The sequence below is a fragment of the Phacochoerus africanus genome, chromosome 1, assembly GCF_016906955.1.
Source record: "Phacochoerus africanus isolate WHEZ1 chromosome 1, ROS_Pafr_v1, whole genome shotgun sequence".
In the NCBI taxonomy this organism is placed as follows: Eukaryota; Metazoa; Chordata; class Mammalia; order Artiodactyla; family Suidae; genus Phacochoerus; species Phacochoerus africanus.
In genome coordinates, this window is record NC_062544.1 from 214,639,194 (window position 1) to 214,663,771 (window position 24,578).

At 41.4% G+C, this 24,578-nt stretch overlaps 1 protein-coding gene across 3 annotated transcripts in view; it reads right to left on the reverse strand.

The window, feature by feature from the left end:
* Positions 1-24,578, reverse strand: part of RUBCN (rubicon autophagy regulator) — a 53,955-nt gene that overhangs the window by 11,077 nt on the left and 18,300 nt on the right. The window contains exons 3-12 of one of the 3 annotated variants that reach the window (XM_047790165.1): positions 18,700-18,783; positions 17,052-17,211; positions 16,033-16,139; positions 14,834-14,990; positions 13,675-14,208; positions 9,910-10,005; positions 9,084-9,199; positions 8,197-8,404; positions 7,598-7,699; positions 4,835-4,909 (exon numbers count right to left, since the gene is read on the reverse strand). In XM_047790165.1, coding sequence (XP_047646121.1) covers positions 4,835-4,909; positions 7,598-7,699; positions 8,197-8,404; positions 9,084-9,199; positions 9,910-10,005; positions 13,675-14,208; positions 14,834-14,990; positions 16,033-16,139; positions 17,052-17,211; positions 18,700-18,783 — 1,639 coding nt within the window. The remainder of the gene's footprint in view (positions 1-4,834; positions 4,910-7,597; positions 7,700-8,196; positions 8,405-9,083; positions 9,200-9,909; positions 10,006-13,674; positions 14,209-14,833; positions 14,991-16,032; positions 16,140-17,051; positions 17,212-18,699; positions 18,784-24,578) is intronic. The other 2 variants (XM_047790183.1, XM_047790174.1) reach the window with 2 other exon arrangements.

Genomic DNA, 24,578 nt, shown 5'->3' on the forward strand with positions numbered 1-24,578 from the left:
ATTCTGTGCAGGAGAAGGAGCAGAGTCCAGATGAAGCTCTACATACAATTTATAGTTTGGCTCTGTTCAAGTCACAACCAGGCTGAATTAGTGATATTATGCACGGCACTGAGAAGGTCAAAGTGGCCACAAATCCAGGTGGAAACACACTCAGATTTGGTGCAAAACATGGAAGGAGAAAACGAAGTCTCCTATGGCAAACAGGGACACATTCTCTTCAAAGCAAAAACACAAATAATTCCAATTTCTCCCTCTTTCTCTAAATCTCAAACCCTCTTAAATGATAAACTCTTGGAGGCAAGAACTCTCTTTTTTATATCAGAATAAGTACCTAACACAGAATTTAGATCATAGAGGTTACTCACTAAATGTACGTGGAAATGAAATTTTGCTTCTAAAATCTGACCACTAAAATCTGACCATCCTTCAATCTGACAAGTCTTCCATATCCTTAAAAAAAGTTTCATGGAAAGAGTCCCCTCCTGTCTGGTGGTACAGGGAAGAAAAGAACTTCTCTATGGTTTGGCAATTCCCTGGAGCTGCCTGGTAACAACAAATTCTCATGGAGCTATTCAACAGGATCTTTACTATAGCACTCTTGGGCATAATTATAGGAAACTCTGACAGACTTTCCAAATCCTATTTCAAATAAAGAATTCTGAAGAGGATTTCAAATAATGATATGCCTGACTCTCTGGAGACCTCATCTACCCAAACACTCTTGATGGAAAGAATGTGAAATACAGCAGTCAAGTTCAACAAAGGCAAAGAGAGCCTATTCAAGTCACGAAAACAAGATTGTTCTGGTAAGTCTCATCTCCCACTTCCTTTGAAGCCTCGTGAAAAGACTTTCTTTTCCTAATTAAACCTACACAATGATCAATCTACTGCATTTAAGCCCTTCAATAGAGTGCTAAGCTTACATGACATCACTCTGCACTTAGCCAAGGGCAGTTCAATTGTTCATGTTTCCTCTGTATCTAAATATATATTTGTAAGTATCACTAGATTATAGTATCTCCCTGTGAGGAAATGAGATCATGTCTAATTCTTCTGTTGGGCTGCTCTGTATATAAGCATATACTCAAATAATATTCTTGAAAATCAATGTCTTCAACACTATAAACACAAGTAAGAAAAGAGAATTTAAATCTGTCAGTTTTCACATGCTCTCTACGCATAGAGAAACTTAAGAGAGTTAATGAAATCTTTGACTAGTAAATAACAAATCCTACTATATTTAACAAAGTTCATGTGTATATTCCCTGTCTGAATATGCACCACTCAAATCTAGTTCCCAATATACTGCCAGTTGTGTATTCCATTCTAAACAGTGCTAGTGGAGGAAAAAAAAAAAATTCTAGGCAGTAGATCGTCACAGGCCATTGGATCTGCCTCATTTATTTCAGTAACATTAAACTCCCTCGGATCATACCTAAGCCTTGCTTTGTCCTTATAACCTTCAGAGTGCTTTGTACCTAACAGGCTTTTGAAAATTACTTCCTAAATAAACAACTGGCTAAAAGCAAAAAAGCAAATTTCAGCCTGTTTGGGAGTGATAGGAAAGGAAAAAATGAGAGGAAAATTTTAGGCAGACATCCTTGAAAAAAGAGCTAATAAATGTTGTTACCTTAGGACCAGGCTACTAAAGAAAATACCATACACCAAAGAAGAGAGGTGGCTGACAATTTACAGTTGCTGAAAACCACTGTCTTTATAAAAACTACTTGGCACTTCTTCATCCTCACATAGAGGATGTCTTTGAGAAGAAAAGAAAAAGTCTCCCCTCTTTGGAAAATAAAGTCAAGTCATACTTTATCATGTTTCTTCTTTTTTACCAGAGGTGCAATGACTTCCTAGCTAATCATGAATATTTCCAAGACTAGAAGACTACCCAGGTTTGGGTGTGATGATCTCACCCCAAGAGTGGAGAGGAGAGGCAGCACCTGATGTCAAAAGGGACATGACACCCGTATGTCATGTCAGTATGGAGGTCTTGTGTATACTAGGCCTCTGCTGAAAGCTGCTGATTCTCTGTCAGTTCAAGCAGATGATTAAGTTAATGTGGTTGGAACACTAGTTAAGGATCTAGATAAAAAGTAGACCAGTGCCTAAGATAATTAAAGAGTAAAGAGGATGCAAACTATTGCTTTTGGAATGGATTTACAATGAGACCCTGCTGTGTAGCATTGAGAACTATGTCTAGATACTTATATCACAACAGAACAAAGGGAAGAAAAAAAAAATGTATACATGTAAGTGTAACTTGGTCCCCAAGCTATACAGCAGAAAAAATAAAATTTTAAAAAAGGAGTAAAGAGAAGAAAGCTACTCAATTGAATGGATTAAATACCTCCCAAATGAGAACATTTTAGAAAGAAGTCTGAGAGCTCTTCTTCCAGATGGAAATGAACATAATTACGAAACTTTTTATTAATTCTTTAACAAGAACTGATTTCATATGCTTCTGATGCTTTAGATGGGATGGGGTTATTGCTAATGATTGAAAAAAAGTTCAAAAACAGATACAAACACAAAAACAAAAATAATGACATGTAATAAGAATTTTTGCAGGTCCAGACAATGATATGATCAGGGAAGAACTGGTTAAAACCCTGGTACCCTAGTAAAATCTGTACATCTTTAAGTAAAATAAGTGAGGCAGAAGAACAGAGTCAACTTCAGAATTTACTGGCCAATGTGATATTGGTTTCCACCCTGCTTTCCTTTTAGTAGATAAGGTGACACCTGACATATCCAGAAATCCGACTCTAATGAATCTTCTATAACTGCTGACTCAGCAGGAAACACTTTAAAATGGAGAGCTGCAACTATTCTTGTTTTAGAAGGAGAAAATGCTTATTAAAAAGGGGGAGGTGGGGAGGAGCAACTGATTACCTTAAACTGGATATAATTTTAAAACTTATAAGAAAATATAGTTCATGAACTTTCTTATTTATATATTTTGCCAGTTATCAATTTACTGCCTTTCATCTCCAAAGCTGCCCTTCTTTTTGTCTCCTCTGTGACAATGCTCTGTGATAGTGTTTCAAAAACACTGATCTTCTGCCAGCTGCCGCAATGTTACGCTTTGTCAGTAGAGGGCGCTGGAGGGACACTGGAGGTGACAAGGGTTTCTCTGGCTGGCTCTGGGGTACTCCTCTGGGCAGACACTTTCTTTCAGTTTAGGGAAAGTGCAAGTGACTTTCCCTAGATAAATATGGCTTCAGGAGGCTTTGCAGCACTGGTGGTGATTCCCATACATGACTTCCCTTGGACCTCCCAGAAAAGCTTCACAGCAGGTGCCACAAGCTTGGCCCTTCTCAGGAACCACTTCTCCCAGCACCCCTTGAGTTCTGAGGAACAACACCTCCTTGGGGGCAGCTTCCTCCAGCACCCCAGAGAATGGTCTCCTGGTGAGGGCTGTTGGCATGGCACCTCTCAAGGACGACATCCCCTGACACTCTCTCAGGGCACTTCTGCAGCTTCAGAGAACTTCTCCACCACCCAGGTAGTCAGGAGGTCTGGATCTCAGCCTTGGGGAATCTGACTCTCTTCTACATTTGTTCCTTCCCTGAGGCTCCATCTCAGTCCTAGGGATGGTGACTGCTGCCTATATCTGCTATTCCAGTGCTCTTTAGAGTTCTCCGTACTCCTTATGATGCAGTCTCCCATTACTTCAACCCCCCATTACAGTTAACAATTCTTTATATTAAATTTTCCCTATGCAAATTAGACGCCAGTTTAAAAGTGACTTAGGATAGTTACCTCTCAAGCATGAGAAGACTATGTTAGAATAAATTACGACAGGTCAGGAGTAGAGTAAAAAGTACTTAATTACTTTTTGATATAATCTTTCTTGTTTTGTTTTCTTTTGTTTCAGGGCCACACCTGTGATATATGGAAGTTTCCAGGCTAGGGGTCGAATCAGAGCTGCAGGTGCTGACCTACGCCGCAGCCACAATGACAGATCCAAGCCACATCTGTGACCTACATCGCAGCTCACAGCAATGCCAGATCCTTAACCCACTGAGCGAGGAAACCAGGGATCAGACCCACATCTTCCTAGATACTAATCAGATTTGTTACTGCTGAGCCATGGCGGAAACTCCCTGATTTAATCTTATACATATAATTATTCCAAACGCTAGCGGCTTACAGTATTAATAGTTAAAATCAACTGTGAATTAAAATTTTAAATAAAATAATTAACTGTCAAAGTAATAAGCCCCAAATTTTGTTGTTTTGTGTGTTTTAAAGCCACTTTGAGCAGAAAACTACTTTCTTTCAGTTAACCCCACCTACAGAAAGCCTATTTGTTTCGATCACAAAGCAGTTACCAAGACCAGACATTTGCAGCAATAAATCCTAATTGTATACGAAGTACCTAGAAGAGACAGCTTCCAGAAAGTTGGCTCTTCAATTTCGAAACTCTGAAGAGATATTAAGCTTTATACCATTCTGACTTTTGCTGTCTGAATGTGTGGCAGTAACTGAGCTACAGGTTGGAACTGAAATTTCTTCACCTGACCATTCCTTTCTAAACTGTCCACTACCTGTATCAGCCACAATGACCACTTAATCTACACATATCACCATAAGGAAGAAGCAACAAAGACAATCTCAGGAGGACTGTTGGGGTCACATGAGGAAGAAGAAAATGAGTATCTGAATTGTTCCTGGCTGACTTAAACCCAGTTTTCCCCAGATAGTTCTCCAAACCCTAGTCCTCATAACCCTGAAAGCTGTCACATGATACAGTATGTACAAAAGCTAGTGCAAACATTCACACACATGCATGTATGAGCATACCCACACTTCCAACACAAGCTACCTGAAAGCATGGAGGCCACTGACAAGGAGAGTCCATTCTTTGACATATTAGTCAGGTTAGATCCTTCACTACCATCTGTATAACAATGATTATAAAAGGGGCCCTTTAGCATTCAGAGAGGAAGTAAATCAATGAGAATGACAGACAGCTCTATACCATGAGTTCTTGGAATTAGGACTTAACTTTTACTCCAAAAGATAACAATGCTTTTAGAAAGCTACATCCATAGGCAGGTTCTCAGTACAGACTGGGAGATAGTTACTGCTGCTTCCCCAAACCAGCCTAGCCTTAAAGACCTCCTAAGGCAGTGGTTTTCAACCAGGGAGGATCTTGCACCCACTACAGATATTTGACAATGTCTGGAGACATTTTTTATCTTCATAACTGAGGAGAAGGGCACCTGGAGGGTAAATAGGCCAGGAATTACACTAAACATGGTACAATACACAGGACAGTCTATCACAGTAAAGAATTATCTGGCTTAGAGGTTGAGAAACCCTGCCCTAAAGGTCGTTTCCTTTAAGGATTTCTGTTCTGAACTGACTGGAGAGTTGATTAAACACCTCCTCTGGGGCCACACATGCAGCAATAGTTTCCAATATGAGTGCACTTCATGCCACACCCAGGCAGGCTATTTCAAATATGGCTCCTTCCAATCTGAAAAGCTCCCTCTGGCTTCTTGCTTTGCTGCAAGGAACAGACTGTAGTCAAGTGGACTGTTCCACAGCCCGTGAAGTAGCATGTTTAGGATTTACCTTAAAATTACCCACATGGAATTCTGACTGCTGGTCCTGAAAGATAGGGCAGAAGCCTCTTATTTTCTTCTAACTTGGAGATCAAGTCAATTACAGACTGTGGTTCCTGTGCTCAGGACACTTGGGAACTTGCCCTATGACCTCTTCATGTGACTATTCATCTGTATCCTTCATAATAAACTATACTAAGTATAGTGCTTCCCTGAGTTCTTTGTCATTCTAGTGAATTATCAAACCTGAGTGGGGAATTGTGGGAACCTCTGGGTTTGCAGTTGGCCAGGGAGAAGTGCAGGCAGGACAGTGACCCCATTTGGAGCTGGCATCTGAAAAGGGAGCAGTTTCATGGGACTGACCCCTTAACCTGTGGGTTCTGTGCTAACTCCAGGAGTTAGAGTCAGAAGTGAATTGTAGGACACTAAGATGGTGTCAGGGAACTAAAGAATTGTTGGAAAATCACACCTAAAGGAAAAATGGAGTTTTAAGTGACTATTAGTGTTATGAAAAGAAAATCAGAAGGTTCTAAGGAGAACACAGAAGAAAAACTTCCTGGAGACCTGGGAAAATATGTGTAAAAACTGTGTTTCTGGGAGTTCCCTTCATAGCTCAGCAGAAACAAATCTGACTAGCATCTATGAGGACACAAGTTTGATCCCTGGCCTTGCTCAGTGGGTTAAGGATCTGGCGTTGCCATGTGCTGTGGTGTAGGCTGCAGACTCGACTCGGATTTGGTGCTGCTGTGGCTATGGTGTAGGCCGGCGGCTACAGCTCCATTTGACTCCTAGCCTAGGAACCTCCATATGCCTTGGGTGTGGCCCTAGAAAGACAAAAAAAAAAAAAAAATTGTATTTCTGAACAGGAAAGAAACCCAGCCACCACAGCCTGAGTTGAATGGGTTCTCCAGACTGGTATAAACAGGAAGTCAGAGCCTCCCGCAATAAGAGATGTATTTGTCATCATGTTACAGTGGAGAACTATAGATACAATTCACCTCTGTAAGAAAATTACTCTTGGTTCCACTCATGGGGGAAGAGCTTATACTCCTGAACTGTCTGCTGGGTTTTCCATCTCCTCATTTTTGGTTGCACTGATTGGAAGCTGAAGAAATCTATGATTTTCAGTAATGGATTAACCCATTAACCATGGGTTAACCTGATTTAACACAACTGCCTTCCAAGAGCCCCTCCACTTCTCTAGGCAGATGTTCACAAGAGTCTGTCATTCCACTAAGCAAGTTAGCACTGGTAGGAAAGAAAATAAAGCTCTACTTTGTAAACTTGATTTTTCCTCCCTTTTTCATTTTTCCACCCAGGGACTCTTTGTCCTTTTCTCTTAGCATTATAATAATGCTTCTTTTTAAACACTTTGAAACAATGTCAGTTGTATTATGGGACACAAGAGAAGAGGATTTTAATTTCATGTAGGTATAGGCTAGCTCTAGGCTGTCAGCAGGAGGAATGAGAGTGAGAATCTGAGAGAAAGGTGCCACTGAGGAAGAAGCATCAGGGTGACATCAACAGCCAGCCCACACCACTGGAACACTTCCTTTCAGTGTTCTTTTTTGTTTAAATTTTATTTTATTTTATTTTTTTGTCATTTTAGGGCCAAACCCGTGGCACATGGAAGTTCCCAGGCCAGGGGTCTAATTGGAGCTGCAGATGCTGGCCTATACCACAGCCACAGCAACACAGGATCAGAGATGCATCTGTGACCTATACCACAGCTCACAGCAACGTCAGATCCCTAACCCACTGAGCAGGCCAGGGCTTGAACCCACGTCCTCATGGATACTAGTTGGGTTCGTTACCACTGAGCCACAATGGGAACTTCTCTGCTTAAATTTTAAATGGGTTTTGTTTTTAGCAGGAGAAGTTATCCTTTACAACAGGTGACAACATTCCATAAAGAACCCTATAACATTCCTTACTTAGGAAAAGCTTCTTGGGCTATGATTCATAATTGCAAGAAACAGCTAATGAAGCCTCCCTTGAAACAAAGTGTTAATTCATACCTTGGATTTCAAATTCATCAACTTCATCAGCAGAACCAGAGTCAGAGAACTGTGCTGAATCACGTGAACTGAACTGGGAGCTGCTGGAAGTGACGCGAAAGCCTGTTACGTTAAAAAAAAAAAAAAAAAAGGTAATAAACAGGACAGAAAGAGGTCTCCTACTCTTTCCAGGGTCAAAACAAAAGGGACCTGGTATGATTTTCACAGAGAAGGAAACAGGATACTTGGCTGGGAGTTACAGTGGGGAAATAGAAACTAGCTCTTCTGGCTAGAGCCTCTTCTCGTTTGATCCTTATGCAAGTTTCATATAAACAGAAAGTATCTCTGGGAAGTGGGAAGTATCTCTGGGAAATGAATCTGGGACCAGTGGCCTTAGTTCTCCTCCTATCAGAAATCTAGTTTTTGGCAGATATTTCTGAGGTAGGAAATGAATTCGAGCTCTAGGACTCCAGTCTGGTAGACAACAAAAAAAATTAGAACATAGAAAATCTTCCTAAGGAACTCTTGGCTTGGGTATAGCATCTCATGTGAAGACAAAAAAGAAAGCCCACGAGGTACCAAGTCTTATCCTGAAGCCCTGAAGAAGCGACCCCACTCACTTCCGTGCTCAGTCTCCTGGTACACAGGGAGCAGATTCTTGGTGCGGATCTCCTGGCGACGAAGGCGGATCTTCTGCTTCAGTTCTTGGATCTCCCTGTCACTGTCCTCCTCCCCTTCCTCCTCCTCTAGGCACTGGCTCATCATGTTGCACTTCATCAGCTCAATGGCAGCAATCAGAGACTCTGAGATACTGAAGTGGGCATTCTCCTGGGGAAAGAGAGCATGAAAAAGGGACGCCTGACCAACTGTACTGTTGCAAAGTGGCTTCCAAGATGTGCACTGCTGTTACTTGAAACACCCAGTGCAAAGGCACACTTCTGCCATAAGGAAAAGTGATGGCCAGAAAACCTATTCTACATTCTCTCTGCTCTTCTATCTGCCCACACCTGGCCATCATGTCCCACTTTCTATAAAAAATATGACAGCAAAGATGTCAAATCTTTCCTAAAGCCATACACTTTAGAGAAAGTGCTAAGGTAAATGTGACATGCTTTATAAGCTTGAAAATGCTACAGGGTCATTATTTATTACATATCTGAGCCTTAGAACAAAATATAGAAGCTGATTCTAGAGAAAGTCTTCAGCTAAGCTTCCAGGATCAAGAAATCAATAATCATGTGACTAAAATTTAATGTTCCTCTGATCAAGGTAGTTTTTAAGACAATAATGTAATATTTTGGGTCTCAAGGAGGTACACAGACTCCCCTAAGAGGTTTTCAGAGATGGAACTTGTTGAGCTTATCTTTACTGTGACTTATCTTTACCTGAAGTCTACACCCAAGGTTCCTGCAGTGCACCCAAAACCTCTTTATAACAGCAGCAGCAGAGTGCCTCGGGCCAGATTTCCCAACTCCTGGGCTTTTCAGGTGCTCCTTAGAGTCCTCACCTTTTCAAGGTCTGCACAGCTGCCAAAGTCTTGCTCAGAGAGGTAGCTGATGAGCGACTGTCCCTCTGATGGTCTTCTGAACATGCCTTCCCCTGAGCCCAGGTACTGACTGCCCTCTGAGGGAAAAGGGAACGTGGATATAAAAAGCCCTGATGTGAAAAGCAAATCTTCTTTACAGCCAAGCCTCTCTGAAAAGCCTGATGATTTTAACACCAAAGATGCTCCCGGGTCTTTCCAGATAACAGGTTGGAAAGGTGTGTGTTTTCTAAAGGAATTTCTCTGAATCTCAGAATCCCAGAACACTAAGCCCCTAAGTTTAGAGAATGGTGGAATAAATGGAAGAGAGCCTGGAGACAATCCTTTGACCACCAAAATTTAAAGATGACATACTTGTCCTCCTACCCCACAAAAACGAAAATAAACAACCTGTGCTGAGAGTCAGACAAAGAAACAAACGGCTTCATCCCGTGGATGATGTCCACGTGGAGCTTATCTTCTGGTAATTAAGCCCAGTCACTCAAAGGCCTCTCTTCAAAGTCCCTCTCACCCGCTCAGAGAACCATTCCACCTGGCTCACCAGACGAACACCGTGATAACACCCACAGCATAAGAGAGGGTGGGACCCCTAAGGCAGAGAGGAGCGAGAGAAATGGCAGGGCACTGTGATTTCTAGCACAGCGGCTGAAATGATGAAAGGGAGGGTGAGACTGTACAGTGTGTACCCTCCACAGAGCTAAGATGAGTCACACAGCTGAGAGCGTGGCAAGTCCAAGGGGAGCAGAGAAAACACACAGCTGCAGCCCTGGCCTTCCTAGTACTCACTTACCATACTCCATGTACAGAGAGCTGGGAGAGCTGACTTCACTGCTTTGACCAGAGTAGGACAAGGGGCCTCTCAACTTCGACTTATCACTGCAGGATTCTAGTGTCAGTGGCCACCAGGGAGTAAAAACACACATACGAGGTGAGCGACACAAATATTCCCAACTTCGGAGTTTCAGCATTTAACTGCTCCCATTCCCAATGCCCTCCCATGCAGGAGAGAGGTGGCACAGCAACAGGGAACAGTCCAAGAAGGGAGGAACACATGGAGGAAAGGAAACGGGAAGTCAGGGTATTCTAAGGCGAAAAGAGAAAACATGACCCGGAATGTGGCAACAGCAAGGCGAAAAAGAATCAAATCCAAGTGGGTTCATGAACTTGGTTCTCTCTTCTTCCATCTTCTTCTCAAATGTTTCAGGAATGTCAGCCAATTTCTACCCTCTTGATGAACCAATTTTGAAAATGGTCCTCACGTGGAGATAAGCACAAAGGGTTAACCTCACTAAGGTAACGCTAAGATATGGCCTCTCTTGAACCTGAAATGTCAATCTGTCGTACCTGCAAATTTAACACACTTCTGAACCAGCAGAACAACAAAATAACACCCAGCAATGTCCTTAAAAGAAGCATCAAGACAATGCTAGAGAAGCCAAGGAGGATAGCCTTGTAACCAAAGGGCTCAGTCACAAGGCTATAGACCCAGTCTTCCCAGAGAAGGAAGGGAAAGGTTTCCAGAGAAGGCCAGCAAAATAGGGAGAACCTGGGTAAAAGTTTTCAGGGAACAGCGAGAGCTGAGTGGAGAAACAGCAGCAAGCATGGCGTGCAGGAAATGGAAACTGATATCCTTCAAAGGGAAGCACAAAATTCCCAGTGCCAGGGGAAGAAGAGCAGGCAGAAAAGCAGGTGGGTGCCTGAGAAATGAGCAGGATGCTCTGGGAGAATGAATGTTTGAACGGTCTCCAAGCCATTTCCCTGACAGATGGTGCCAACTTGTCAGATGCTCCTCTCACAAAAAAAATGCCACTGCATGGCAAGTGACAACTCTGTGTTCTCCTGGTGGTCCTCACAGTGGGCTCTGCTCCTCACTACAAACCAGCAATCACTGCACGTGATGTCTAGGCAAGAAACCATGACTTGGAAGGGAACTTTGAGGTCCACAGTCAAATTCAGCCCACAACACAAACTCCAAGACTGGAACCCTATTCCTTTACAGCATGGCGAGGCCATCCCGCTCACTGAGCTTACCACCTCCCTATGCTTCCCATTCAGCTGATCAGCTACAATTCTAAGAATTTCCTTATACTGATCTGAAATCTGTCTCCTTACAATTTCTCATCTCCTTGAGAACAACGCTCTTCTAAACGATGGTCTTGCAAACTTGTTCCTCCTTAACCTCTTTTCAAAGCTAACATACTCAGTGGCTTCATGAAGCATTAGCCATAGTTTTCATTTCTCCCTCACCACTTTGTCTTGCAGACACATTCTAGTGTCACTGTCTCCATGCATTATGGTACCCAGAAGGTTACATGAAATTCTAATTGAACACTACTATAAAAATGAAAGAAACAGACTGAAGTCACTAGAAAAATCCCGTGCAGTGGTTGGGATGAGGGGGTGGGGGAGAAATTTACAGGAGAAGGAAGACGGGTGAAAGAAAAAGGGAACAACGGACTGTAGGAGAGGCAAAAAACATGCACTCAATCCAAGACCATGGGAAGGGGAGAAAACACATTCTGGTGTTAACTCAAGGAAAATAAGGTAATTCACAGTACTCAGTTGTAAGAAACATTCTGCCACTGATTGATTCATTATGATGAATTACACAAAAAGCACACCTCAGTTTTATCTTTGGGCAACACAAGATGGATAAGTCTACCTCCCAGAAGCTGCTGAGAGACTGAATGAGGCATCTGGAAGTGGTGGGCAGAAAACATACCATGCAAAATACTGGTATCAGTTTACAAAAAGGTCCAAACACCGCTACAGGACCAGACTAACCAGATGTGAATTGACACCAGAATGGAAAAGGAAGTTCTTGAACTAGGCAAGATGGTCACAGAGGAGCAGAAGGAGGAGGACGGTGGTGGACGAGGAGGAGGACTGGCTCCCAAACCTGCAATGGGATCTTCAACTATAATGGTGATATTCCTGGGGCCTCCTGTACGTAGACAGACAGGTGCAGAGGAGAGTCCAGAAAAATGAGAATAGACAGAGTGAGAAAAAGAGTGTCCTCTTATCTAGCAAAGGTGGGGGCTTAACTCCTGAGAGGGAACCCTAGCGCAGAGGGAGGGGTGAGTCATGTGAGAAGCTGCACAGGACCCACACTCCCTCGGATCCTTCTGCTTAGGTTTTCTCTAGCTCCCTTTTCCAGTGCAGGTTACCGTGGTTTCTGGAATCCACATGGATTCGAGAATGGGGGCAGGGAAGTTTTACACGCTCAAACGCCAGTGGCCTGGAGTACAGCAGATACCAGGTCTGTTCCAGGCGATGTGAAGGAAGGTTCTAACCCAAACACTCTTCACATCTAAGCAAGCTCGTGGGAAGACAGGCTTTGATTTGGAGATTTTTTCTTTTTCCTAGAGTTCCAATGAGCCAAACCACATCACTGAGGGGACACAGAGACACAAGTTTGCAGTTCAGAAGTCTCAGATGAGGACCTTAGCTTTCACCTTTTAGAAATTACAAATTTCACCTTTTAGAAATTACAGCTTAGGCCATGAAAGGAAACCTTCCTTTTTTGCTCTTAATTTTTAGTTTTATTTTTTATTTTTTGGTGTTTTTTATCTTTTTAGGGCCGCACCGGCAACATATGGAGGCTCCCAGGCTAGGAGTCCAATCGGAACCTAGAGCACAGCTCATGGCAATGCCGGATCCTTAACCCACTGAGCAAGGTCAGGGATCAAACCCGAGTCCTCATGGTTCCTAGTCAGGTTTGCTAACCACTGAGCCATGATGAGAACTCCTTGTTTTATTTTTATATTTTATTTCTGAGGCTTTTCCACCCAGAACTGGCTTTGAGCACAAAGGTCCATGTTCTACTTGCTTTCTGGGAGATTCTCTACAAATGAAACCCAACCAAAGCCTGCCAGACACCAAAAACCTAGGAAAGATGGTGGCAGGGATATGGCAAAAGCAGCGAGATCTAGCCTGGCCATGCCTAGGGTGCTCTCAGATAGCAGCTGGTGTCTGTGTGAGGGAGGTCCCAGCAGCCAGGGCCTCCTTACCTGACTGCCTTTCAACCTGAATTAGCGATGTAGCACTCAGCCCCACCTGCTTGTTTACTAGGTCACATCATCCCACATACACTATTATCTCTGGTTTCAGTAAGGAAACCCTAGTATCCCTCTGCCTTTCCCATACCATTGCTACATCCTGACCAAACTTCTCAGCAATCACAGGAAGGGGAGGAATTTAATGGGACTATTTTTAAAGTTCATTAGTACTTCCCTTCAGTTTGAGAGATGCATTTAGAAGTTGAACTGTGATTAGTCACACTGTCTTCTGATGCTAAAGAACTAGTGAAAGGATCCTGGAAAGTACTTACTATTTAGCAAGGCATAAAGGAACACACACAAATATTCCCAGAGAGATTCCTTGGATAGCCACATTACATTACAAACTTCTCTTTTTCATTATAAGCAGGATACTCATTACATCAACAGAAACTTAACTTCTCTTTCTGCCATTTGAGGACTCTTAAGAACAAACTTTGCCTTCTACCCTACATTTAGGAGGCCCCTTACTGATGAGGGCTGGAGATTATCATTACCTGGAGCTCCTCTGGAGGCAATGTTGGTATCTGAATGGGAGCGAGTATGGCTCTTCTTTGCCCCACTGGTGACAGTGAGTGTTTGCCCCTCGGAGAAGCTAGACCTGCGAAGGACACCGGACAGCTGGCTCTGCCCACCTCCCTCTTGGTCCCCTAGGGAGGAAGCAGCAGAATCTGGCTTCTGGGAGCTGCTGGAGGAGAACAAATTGGAACTGCTGCTCTCAGCATTGCTGTTGTGACTCTGACAGCTGGCCGTCCGGCCGCGGGGGTCCAGGTTGCCGATGGCCAAGTACTCAGGCCCCTCACTGGCATCACTTGGGGAATCATTCTGGCTGCTGACCCAGGATGCTTCTAAAGGGCTGGTCAGAGTACTGGAGCTCATCTCATTTGGGGTTGAGGGGGAGTCCCTGGCTAATGCAGATGCTGGAAGCACAGGAGCTTGGATGGTTTGATCCTCTGCTGATGAGACATGCCCTCTGCTTTCTTGGGGCTTCCGAGGAGGGCCAGACAGTGAAAAGGAAGTAGATCTTCTTTCTAGGATATAAAAATAAATGGAAGGGAAAGGTGAGCTAGAAGCCTTTGGTAAACACGAAGGGCTTCTCCACAACTAAGGACCAAACTCCCTATTGTTACTGGGTGCCCAGGACACATGGTGTCACCTCAGAAAAGATGAAGTCACACAAGGTAAATAAAAAATGCAGCTAAGCCAAAAGCATGAGCTCTTGAGACAGTGGCTTCATTGCTTATTAGTACACATTCCTCATCTATAAAATGAGCAGTAATAATAACACCTACCTCAGAGGATTCTTTTAAGGATCAAATGAGATAATATATACAAATTGATTACAACACAGCCTGGCAGATGGCAGGCACTGAATCAATGCTAGCTAGCTTTTATTACAGAAATGCCTTCTTGGCAACGTGGATTAGAAACCCAGGAGAAAGTAAAACAATATCTCTTTTCTCAGTTACTTTAATGCTTCTACTGAATTATCCTAGGCTTGCTGCATATACTTCTTTAAGATTTCCATATTAAGACATGAAGCCTGACAAACTGCACCAACCCGACAGTCTATAGCCAGCCTGTGAGCACCCAGTAAGTCCTCCACTTTCCAGGGCTGGGGATATGTGCCTTAACTACCCCTTGCTCCCTCCATACCTGAGCTGTGAGTGGGTATGGACTGCTGGTGGCTAGAGAAGGATCCAAAGTAGGAATGCTGAGCATAGCTGGTTGAAGGGGTGTATGTTGAACCAGGCAGAGCTGTCAGGCTCTGGCTCTTTGTCACCAGCAGCGGGCTTTCATGCTTTCTGGCAAACTACAAAGAAAAAACATGTGTCAGAGTCAAGGACAGAGGCCCTCAGAGGAAGAGCACTTAGCGCTACAAACGCTGGCAGGAACTGCCTTTGGCAGCAGGTTTGAACTGCTGCCAGAGACTGAAGGTAAAGCATAGCTATCCTCCAATAGAGCACACAACTCTGAAACCTTGAAGTCCTGCCACACACCACAGCTTCTGCCACTGGAATCCTAGGTGATCCAATTAAGGAGTGCTTAATCATGGAGGCAGCACGGCAAAGTGCTTAAGACTATGCACATGGAGTCAGGAGTCAGATACACTTGGCTCAAACCCAGGCCCTATCATTTACAAGTTATTTGGTCCAAACTTTGGGCAAGTGACTTATCTACTCTGCCCCTCAGTGGCCTCCTTTATAAAATTAGATAAATGCCTATTTTATAAAATCGTGAGGATTAAATAAGATGAGGCATGTATTGTGCATAGCACCATGACTGGCACAGAGAAAGTATTCAATAGATGGTAAGCAAGAATCAAAATTTAGAAACCAGGAGAGACAGGGGATCCCTCTATAAAAAAACAGGGACTGTGATTCCACTGTAGCTGAGACACTATATTAGTGATGGGATGAGTAAATTGGAGAGCTAATAATAAGCAACATCGAACAACAAAATTTTCTCTGTACTTCAAGGACAAAAATGATCCTGTGTTACATTAGGCCACAATAGATCTAATGCTCAATCTATAGCCAGCCTGGCTCAAAACCATATGTCTTCTCCCCAGCTCTTTGTCAAGCCTACCCTTAAGGAGGAACTGACTTAGACTAAGTATTTTTTTAGAAAATAGATACCTCCTTCCTCAATTAGTCCTAAGCTTACTTACAAATAGACTTTTTACTTCAACAAATACTTAGTGTTACCTCCTCTTCTTCTGTAAGGCTTTTTTTTTTTTTTTTTTTAAATAAAGCCTTTCAGTTCACAGTTGCCTAAGTGAAGTAGCTTGAAACAGAGGGTTATATCATGGTGAGGCCAGAATATAGATACAGATACTCCCTTGACCCTTTTACCATAGATGCATCAATCTGAGCCAGGAGACGAGGGTTGTTCTGTTCCACTGCTTCTAGGCACTGGAGCATGGCTGTGACATGGGCGTCGCTTAGCAGGAAAGCAGTATCTGAGGAGAGAAAACTATCACAATGATGGAGACCAGTAGGGAGAACTTTAGCCTCCCTGTAAGGCCTTGGGAGAAGCTCAGGGAAAGAGAGAGGGAAAAGATAAAAGTGACTTGAGGTGAATCATACCCTGTGGACAGAAAGGAACTAGAAACAAAGTTGAGAAGAGGTTAATTAATGTGCAGTATAGCAGACAAGCCATGACAAGAGGCTTCAAGGATCCATATTTGAATTCTGGTTCTGAGTGACTTTGGCCAAATTTCCTGACCTGCTTGAACTCTGCTTTCCTGATTAGAAAACAAGAATATTAATACCCAACTCTCAGGACTGCTACTCAACATATATGTATAAAAAATACATAACAGTAATTGGAACATAGGAAACTCTGAGTAAATAGTAGTTATTCTTTTCTTTCTTTCTTTCTGTCCGTCTGTCTGTCTGTCTTTTTAGGGCTGCACCGAGGCATGTGGAGGTTCCCAGGCTAGGTGTCTAATCAGAGCTACAGCTGCTGGCCACAGCCACAGCAATGTGGGCTCCGAGTCATGTCTGTAACCTATACCACAGCTCATGGCAACGCCAGATCCTTAACTCACTGAGTGAGGCCAGGGATCGAATCCGTGTCCTCATGGATCCTAGTTGGGTTCATTAACCACTGAGCCATGACAGGAACTCCAATAGTAGTTGTTCTTATTGATTTGTGTGTATGGAAGCAGAGAATACCTTAGCGTAAAGTGTGACTGTGTTTACATAGAAGGTTAGAGAGAAGAACAGACACATGTTTCTGATTAGAATCTCTGTGGCATCAAGGGAAAGTAGGAGACCCTGGGATAAGAGTGAATCTATAAAGGAAGAGTGAAGAGGAAGAGAATGAGGAAGTACATGCACCAGTCCTTGCTGGGGTGACCTCCACCTACCTGTGTAGAATTTTCTGATATACTGTCTATCCCCCAGTAGAGGTCGGAGCTGGGCTGAGAGACAATGGCACTGCAAACTATGCTGCAGCCACAGCTCTGCCACGGCACGCTCACTCACGCCATCAGTGCTGCTCTGGCTGCTCTCATGCAAGTTGATGAACTAGAAGGCAAAGAGTCAAAATATATATCCTGGTAAATCCAGCAAGATTGAGGCCTAAGGCCCTGAACTAAACTGAGACAGGTAAGAGAAGGCAATCAGAGGTATTTGTCCTCCAGCTATCAACTAGAGGTGTTAGAGAAAGGACAGGGAAGGAAGGGATTAATGGCTCCACTGCTGGCTTGGGCCACTGGAAAGGGACTAAGCAGTTAAGACCTGATAGTAGCTTCTGGAGAAGACAGAGCTGCTATATCTGTCGCTTTATGTTCTAACTCCAAAGTGGCATCTATTCTGGAGCATTCAGAACAAGAATGAACTTGACCTACTGGCTTCTCTCATATAGTCCTCTATTTCAGGTAGTTTGCAGAAAAGAATGCAAGAAAAACCTGGGAAAAGTGACACCAAAGATTCTTCAAATAGAAACCATCTGATCAGCTCTCATTGGCTCTAGTCACAGCAAAGTTCCCCTATTTGGAACTTCCCTCAATTGGCTGTTTCTAAAAGCAAGGTCTCATAGCCCAGGATCAGTGGTGGGGGAAAAAAAGGAAGATGGCAATTTCAGTCAGCTTCTTAGAGGAAATAACTACAGCAATATATTTTACAAAAGAAAGTTAGAAGGGGGGTCTGGTGGGGAAAATAAAGTGATAAGGACAACAAATCCACACAAGAAAATCACTAGGCTCTAGGTTTTTCTCATAAAAAAGTGTCAGAGCCTAACACCCTACGATTTGGTATCCTGATCATTTAAAAATAGGTTACTTTTCCTGACATCATCTCAGCAGTGAATCTGGCGGTAGGTGTGATATATATGAAACAAGCCTGGCCATGAATCAATAGGTACTGAAGGTGAGTGGTGGATATTTTGGGGTTCATTATACTACTGAATATATTTGAAAATTTCCATGATAAAGAGATAAATAAGCAAATACATAATATTGACAGTGATCGATCAGGAATTAGCTGCGGAACTCCGGCAAAGCCACCTATCCTCCTGGCGCTCTGTTTCCCTGATTGGAAATGAGGGGTACTATGTGAGCTGAGAGGTCAGGAGAGTAGAGTGCTACAACAGCCAAAACTCCCAGGAACATATTAGGCTCTGTTTGATACTGGCCTCCAGATATCTCACATTTCTCTATTTGGTACATTCTCTTCTTAAACAGTCATCATCACCTTAGTCCCATTTACCCCCAACCATTCAGGAAACTTCTTGCTATTTGCCCTGGAATTTGATAAGCTTCACTCTGGTCCCATATTTGCAAATATCTGAAAGTAACAAAAACTTTCACATCTTTCCCAGAAGGAGGGAAAGTAGCCTTGGATTTGCAAGGTTTATTTTTTAAAGTAAATCATCCTCCCCTCCAAATTAGTCCCATAGGAATAATTTCCTCTCCTCAGTTAATTAGGGAACTTCATATACTGTCCTTCTAGCCTGGGAGACTCTTCATACAGAACATCAAACCACGAAGCCTTGTGGTTACCCTCCCTTCTTACCTTTTCCACGTGAAGGGCTGAGTGGGGGCTGAGCCAGCGGATGTCTTTCACAAATTGCCAGTAGTCAGTCTGGCGGCAACACACCTGTTTCAGGAACACATAAAGTAAACAAATCCTCATTTTGAACCACACCTAGTTCTAGTGTTGACATTCAAAGAGAGGAAAAAGAAAAACATAATCTTCCTTTGCCTCAACAAAAGCAATCAAAGGAATATAAACAGATGTGCAAGCTTTAAAGGATAATTGTTAGAAATTACTTTACTCATTCTTTCAAGGAGGTAATACATCCATATGTTATAGAAAGTTACATGGTTGACCCTTGAACAACACAGGTTTAAAAAAAAAGTGGGTTTTTTTCAATAAATATATTGGAAAATTTTTTGGAGATTTGTGACCATTTGAAAATAACTCTCAGACCAACCACATAGCCTAGAAACATTGAAAAAATTAGTAAGACGCTAGATATGTTGGGAATGCATAAAACATACATAGGCAATAGCCTATTTTATCATTTGCTACCATAAAATATATACAAACCTATAATTAAAAAGTTAAAGTTTATGAAAACTCACACATACAAACACTTATGGTGCCATTCACAGTCGAGAGAAATATAAGCAAACAGAAAGATTCAGTATTGCATCATAAGTGCATAAAATTACCTATAGCATATACTATACTAAGGTAATAATTTCGTAGCCACCTCTTGTTGTTACTGTTGTGAGCTCAAGCGCTGCGAGTGTCCACTTAAGACATCATATAACTCTGTTCATTTAAATGTTAGTAGTCTGTCTCCCCGGTAAATTGCATATTGCAGTAAAAGGTGACCTCTCCCAGTTCTCGTGTGTTTTTCATCATGTTTATTTTAGTCCAATGCTAAGGACCCTGAGTAACACTTGTAGACCCATACAAAGTGCCACTAGGATGCTGGCAGTGTTCCCAAGGAGCAGAGAAAAGACATAACATTACAAGAAAAAGTTGAATTGCTTGATATGTACCATAGATTGAGGCCTGCAGCTGCAACTGCTGGGCATTTCAAGATAAATGAATCCAGTATAAGGACCATTGTAAAAAAAAAAAAAAAAGGACATTTGTGAAGCTACTCCAATAGGCACAAAAACCTTGTACTTTTGGAAAAATACCTTTTTTATTTCATATTGAAAATGCAGCTTTATGTGGGTACAGGATTGCTATAGGAAAGGCCTGTACCCCGTAGGCTCTAATAAGATTCAAGAAAAAGTCATTATGTGACAACTCAAAGTAAAATGAAGATGGAGAATTTAATGCCAGCAAAGGATGGTTTGAAAATTTTAGAAAGAGGTTTAGAGAAGCAGCTTCTGCTAACCAAAAGTCAGTAGATGAGCTCCCACACACCATTAAGCAAATAATTGAGAAAGGACATCTGCCTGAACAGGTTTTCAATGCAGATGAAAGTTCCCTATTCTGCAAAAAAAAAAAAAAAAAAAAAAAAAAAAAAGTCACAAAGGACATTTACTAGTAAAGAAGAAAAGCAAGCACCAGAATTTAAGACAGGAAGGGATAGGCTAACTCCACCGCTTTGTGCAAATGCAGTTGGGTTTATGATCAGGATTGTCCTCATCTACAAATCTGCTAACCCCCAAGCCTTGAAGGAAAAGATAAAACACTAGCTGACAGTCTTTTGGTTGTACAAGAAAGCCCAGACAATGAGAACTCTTTTTCTGGATTGGTTTCATCAATGCTTTGTCCCTGAAGTCAGGACATACCTTGCCAGTAATGCAGTAAGACAAAAAAAAATGAAACAAAAGGTATATAGATTGGGAAGGTAGAAATAAAATGGTCTTTGTTCACAGATGACATAATTTTCTACATAGAAAATTTGAAAGAATCAACAACAGAAAAATTCCTAGAACTGGTGTTATTGTAGCAATGTTGCAGGATATATGGCTTCTATATAAAAGTCAACAGCTTTTCTACATACCAGCAATAAACAAGTGGAAGTTGAAATTAAAAACACAATAATACTGTATACATTAGCACCCCCCAACATGAAATACTTAGATATAAATCTAACAAAATATATAAAAGATCTCTATGAGGAAAACTATAAAACTTTGTTAAAAATTATCAAAGTGCAAAGATAATCCATGTTCATGGATATGAGGACTCAATACTGTCAAGATGTTGGTGCTTTCCAACTTGATCTATAGTTCAATGAAATCTGATTGAAAATCCTAGGAAATTATTTTGTAGATATCAACAACTGATTCTAAAAGTTGATATGGAGAGGGAAAAGACTCAGAATAGCCAATCAATACTGAAAGGGAAGAACAATGTTTTTCTTCAAAAAGGACTGACTTCAAGATTTACTATAAAGCTACAGTAATCAATACAAGGTGGTATTGACAAAAGAACAAACAGAAATATTAGTAAAACAGAACAGAGAGACCCAAAATAGACCAACATAAATATAGTCAACTGATTTTTGACAAAGGAGCAAAGGCAATACAATGAAGCAAAAATAGTCTTTTTAACAAATGATGTTGAAACACTGGACAACCATATGCAGACCTTACACCCTTTACAAAAATTAACTCAAAATGAAACACAGGCCTAAATGGAAAATGCAATACTATAAACCTCCAAGAAGATAATATAAAAGAAAACCTTTATTGGATATGGCAGCGACTTTTTAGATACAAGAACAAAGGCATATCCATGAAAGAATGAATTGATAAGCAGGACTTCATTAAAATTTAAAACTTCTGCTTTGTGACAGACAATGTCAAGAGAACGAGAAGATAAACCACAAACTAGGAGAAAATATCTGCAGAAGATACAAATGATAAAAGGTTGTTATCCAAAATACACAAAGGACTCTTAAAACTCAACAATAAGCAATCCAATTTTAAAAAGAGGCCAAAGAACTTAACAGACACCTCACCAAGGAAGATATACAGATGACAAATAAGCATGTGAAAAGAGGTACATCATATGTCATCAGGGAGACACAAATTAAAACAACTCAATACATATCTATTACACTGGCCCAAAGCAGGGGGAGGCAGGGGGCAGGGGAGGAGAAGAATGGCCCAAGTCCAGAACAATGCCTATATCAAATGCTGGCAAGGATGTGTAGCAAAAGGATCTCACATTTATTGTGGGTGGCAATGACAAATAGTACAGCAACTGTGGAAGACAGTTTGGCAGTTTCTTTCAAACTAAAGATACTCTTGCTATATGATCCAGCAATACACCACAGCTCACAGCTCACAGCTCATTCCTTGACATTTATGTATGTCCGTACAAAAACTCTGTCAAATTAAGCAGGGGCAAGACAACTTTCATAGTTACGGGAAAAAAATTAAAATGTAGAAGGTTATATATTCAGTATTACAGATCTTGAAACTGAATAAAGAAATTGAAGCTGGAAGTGCTATGATGTATTATGGGAGCAATTTATGCAAGAAAGATGATGTGGAACTCCATCAATACATTCATACTCACAGAAAAAGTCAGTCCCTATACCCAAAGACTGGTGATGAAATGTGAATTTAGGATGTTTTAAAATGTTTGAAGTGATGTATCTTACCAATGTTTAATTCCCCTCATTTAATCAATCAGCTAATGATTCAGGTTATGTTGCATAAGAAGGCTTTTCCTGACCTTATCAAAAAATGATGTGGCAGTTAACAGGAAAATAAAATGACCTGTAATGTGAATGTGCGGCAGGGAGGGGGGGGAATCAATAACAAAAGATGCTGTATGAGTGAGGGTCTATTCTTTTTTTTTTTTTTTTTTTGGTCTTTTTAGCTATTTCTTGGGCCGCTCCCGCGGCATATGGAGGTTCCCAGGCTAGGGGTCAAATCGGAGCTAGAGCCACTGGCCTACACCAGAGCCACAGCAACATGGGATCCGAGCAGCGTCTGCAACCTACACCACAGCTCACGGCAACGCCGGATCCTTAACCCACTGAGCAAGGGCAGGGACCGAACCTGCAACCTCATGGTTCCTAGTCGGATTCGTTAACCACTGCGCCACAACGGGAACTCCAGGGTCTATTCCTACCATAAAGAAAAGCTCCAAAAATTAAAACTGAGTGATGATGGCACACAAATAGAGAAAAGACCATAACAGAAGTTCAAAAATAGGTCCATGTGCCAAGAGAATTAAATATATTCAAAATAAATTACATATTTAATGGCATAAATGTAAAAATTAAGCCATGAAAAGTAAAAGAAGAAATCATGGAGAAACATTTTTAATAACTGTAGAGTAGAGAAGCCTCTTTAAAGCATCATGCAGAGCCCAGAAGCCCTAAGAGAAATGATTAATCTGACTTCCTAAAAATCAGACATTTCTGCATAGTAAAAGCCACCATGAGAAATTTCAAAAGACAAACTAGGAAAAAATATTTACAATATACATTACAGACAAATAGCTAATTTCCTTTATAAATAAAGCAATTCTACAAATCTGTAGGAAAAGACTAACAATCTAAAGAAAATGCGAACAAAGGGAAAAGTTCATAGAGAAATATTTTAAGGGCTCTTATAAACATCTTTCAGAGTAAGAGAAATATAACTTTCACCTACCATATTGGCAACAGTTTAAGTTTAAGAGCACTCTATACTGTCAAAGGTATGAAGAATCAGAAACTGTTATACAATGCTAGTGAGGGTGTAAAGAGACACGACTTCCTAGAGGGCAACTTCACCATAGCTATCAAAACTGAAATGCATGTACCCTTTAACCTTAGAATTCTACTTCTAGGAAATCCCAGTATTTACTACAGTAAAGGACAAATGACCTATATGCAAGGTTGTTCACTGAGCATTGTTACTAAGAGCAACTGCTTCAAAATAATCTAAATGTTCAGAAGTTCCCGTTGTGGCTCAGTGGAAAGGAATCTGACTAGCATCCATGAGGACGCAGGTTTGATCCCTGGCCTCGCTCAATGGATTAAGGATCTGACGTTGCCGTGAGCTATAGCGTAGGTCGAAAACGTACCTCTGATCCTGTGTTGCTATGGCTGCAGCGTAGGCTGGCAGCTGCAGCTCTGATTCTACCCCTAGCCTGGGAACCTCCATATGCCTCAGGTGTGGCCCTAAAAGACAAACAAATAAATAAATGTTCATTTCCAGGGAACTGATTAAATTATGGTACACACATAGAATGGAATATTATAAAATGACAGTTGTAAAAAGAATGAATAAGCTTGGTAAATAATGAGTTGGAATGAATTACAAGATACATCAAGTGAAAAAAAGCAAAGTATAGAATAATGATTATAGTATGCTTTCATTTAAATGAAAAATCAAAAGACGTAACAAAGAAAATTATTCATTTGTTTTTGTAAACATAAAAATTCTCTGGAAGGAAACTGGAAAACAGTAGTTATCTATGAAATTATAAGGAAACAAGATGTTTTATTGCACATGGTTTTATACTTGTTTTTTTAACCATATAAGTGTATTGTCTATTTTATTTAATTTATTTATTTATTTTATTTTATTTTTATTTTTATTTTTTTGTCTTTTCAGGGCCACACCCGCAGCATATGGAGGTTCCCAGGCTAGGGGTCTAATAGGAGCTACAGCTGCCGGCCTACACCACAGCCACAGCAATTCGGGATCCGAGCCACATCTGCAACCTATACCACAGCTCACGGCAACGCCGGATCCTTAATCCCTGAGAAAGGCCAGGGATCAAAACTACAGCCTCATGGTTCCTAGTCGGATTCGTTTCCACTGCGCCACGACAGGAACTCCTGTATTGTTCATTTTAAAAATTAAAATATTTTAAAGTTACAGAGTGACATATAGAGTATAACTTTACTATTTCAAAAAGTATGTAAATGCATAGAAAAAAAAAGAAAATCTACCAAAATGATAAAGAGT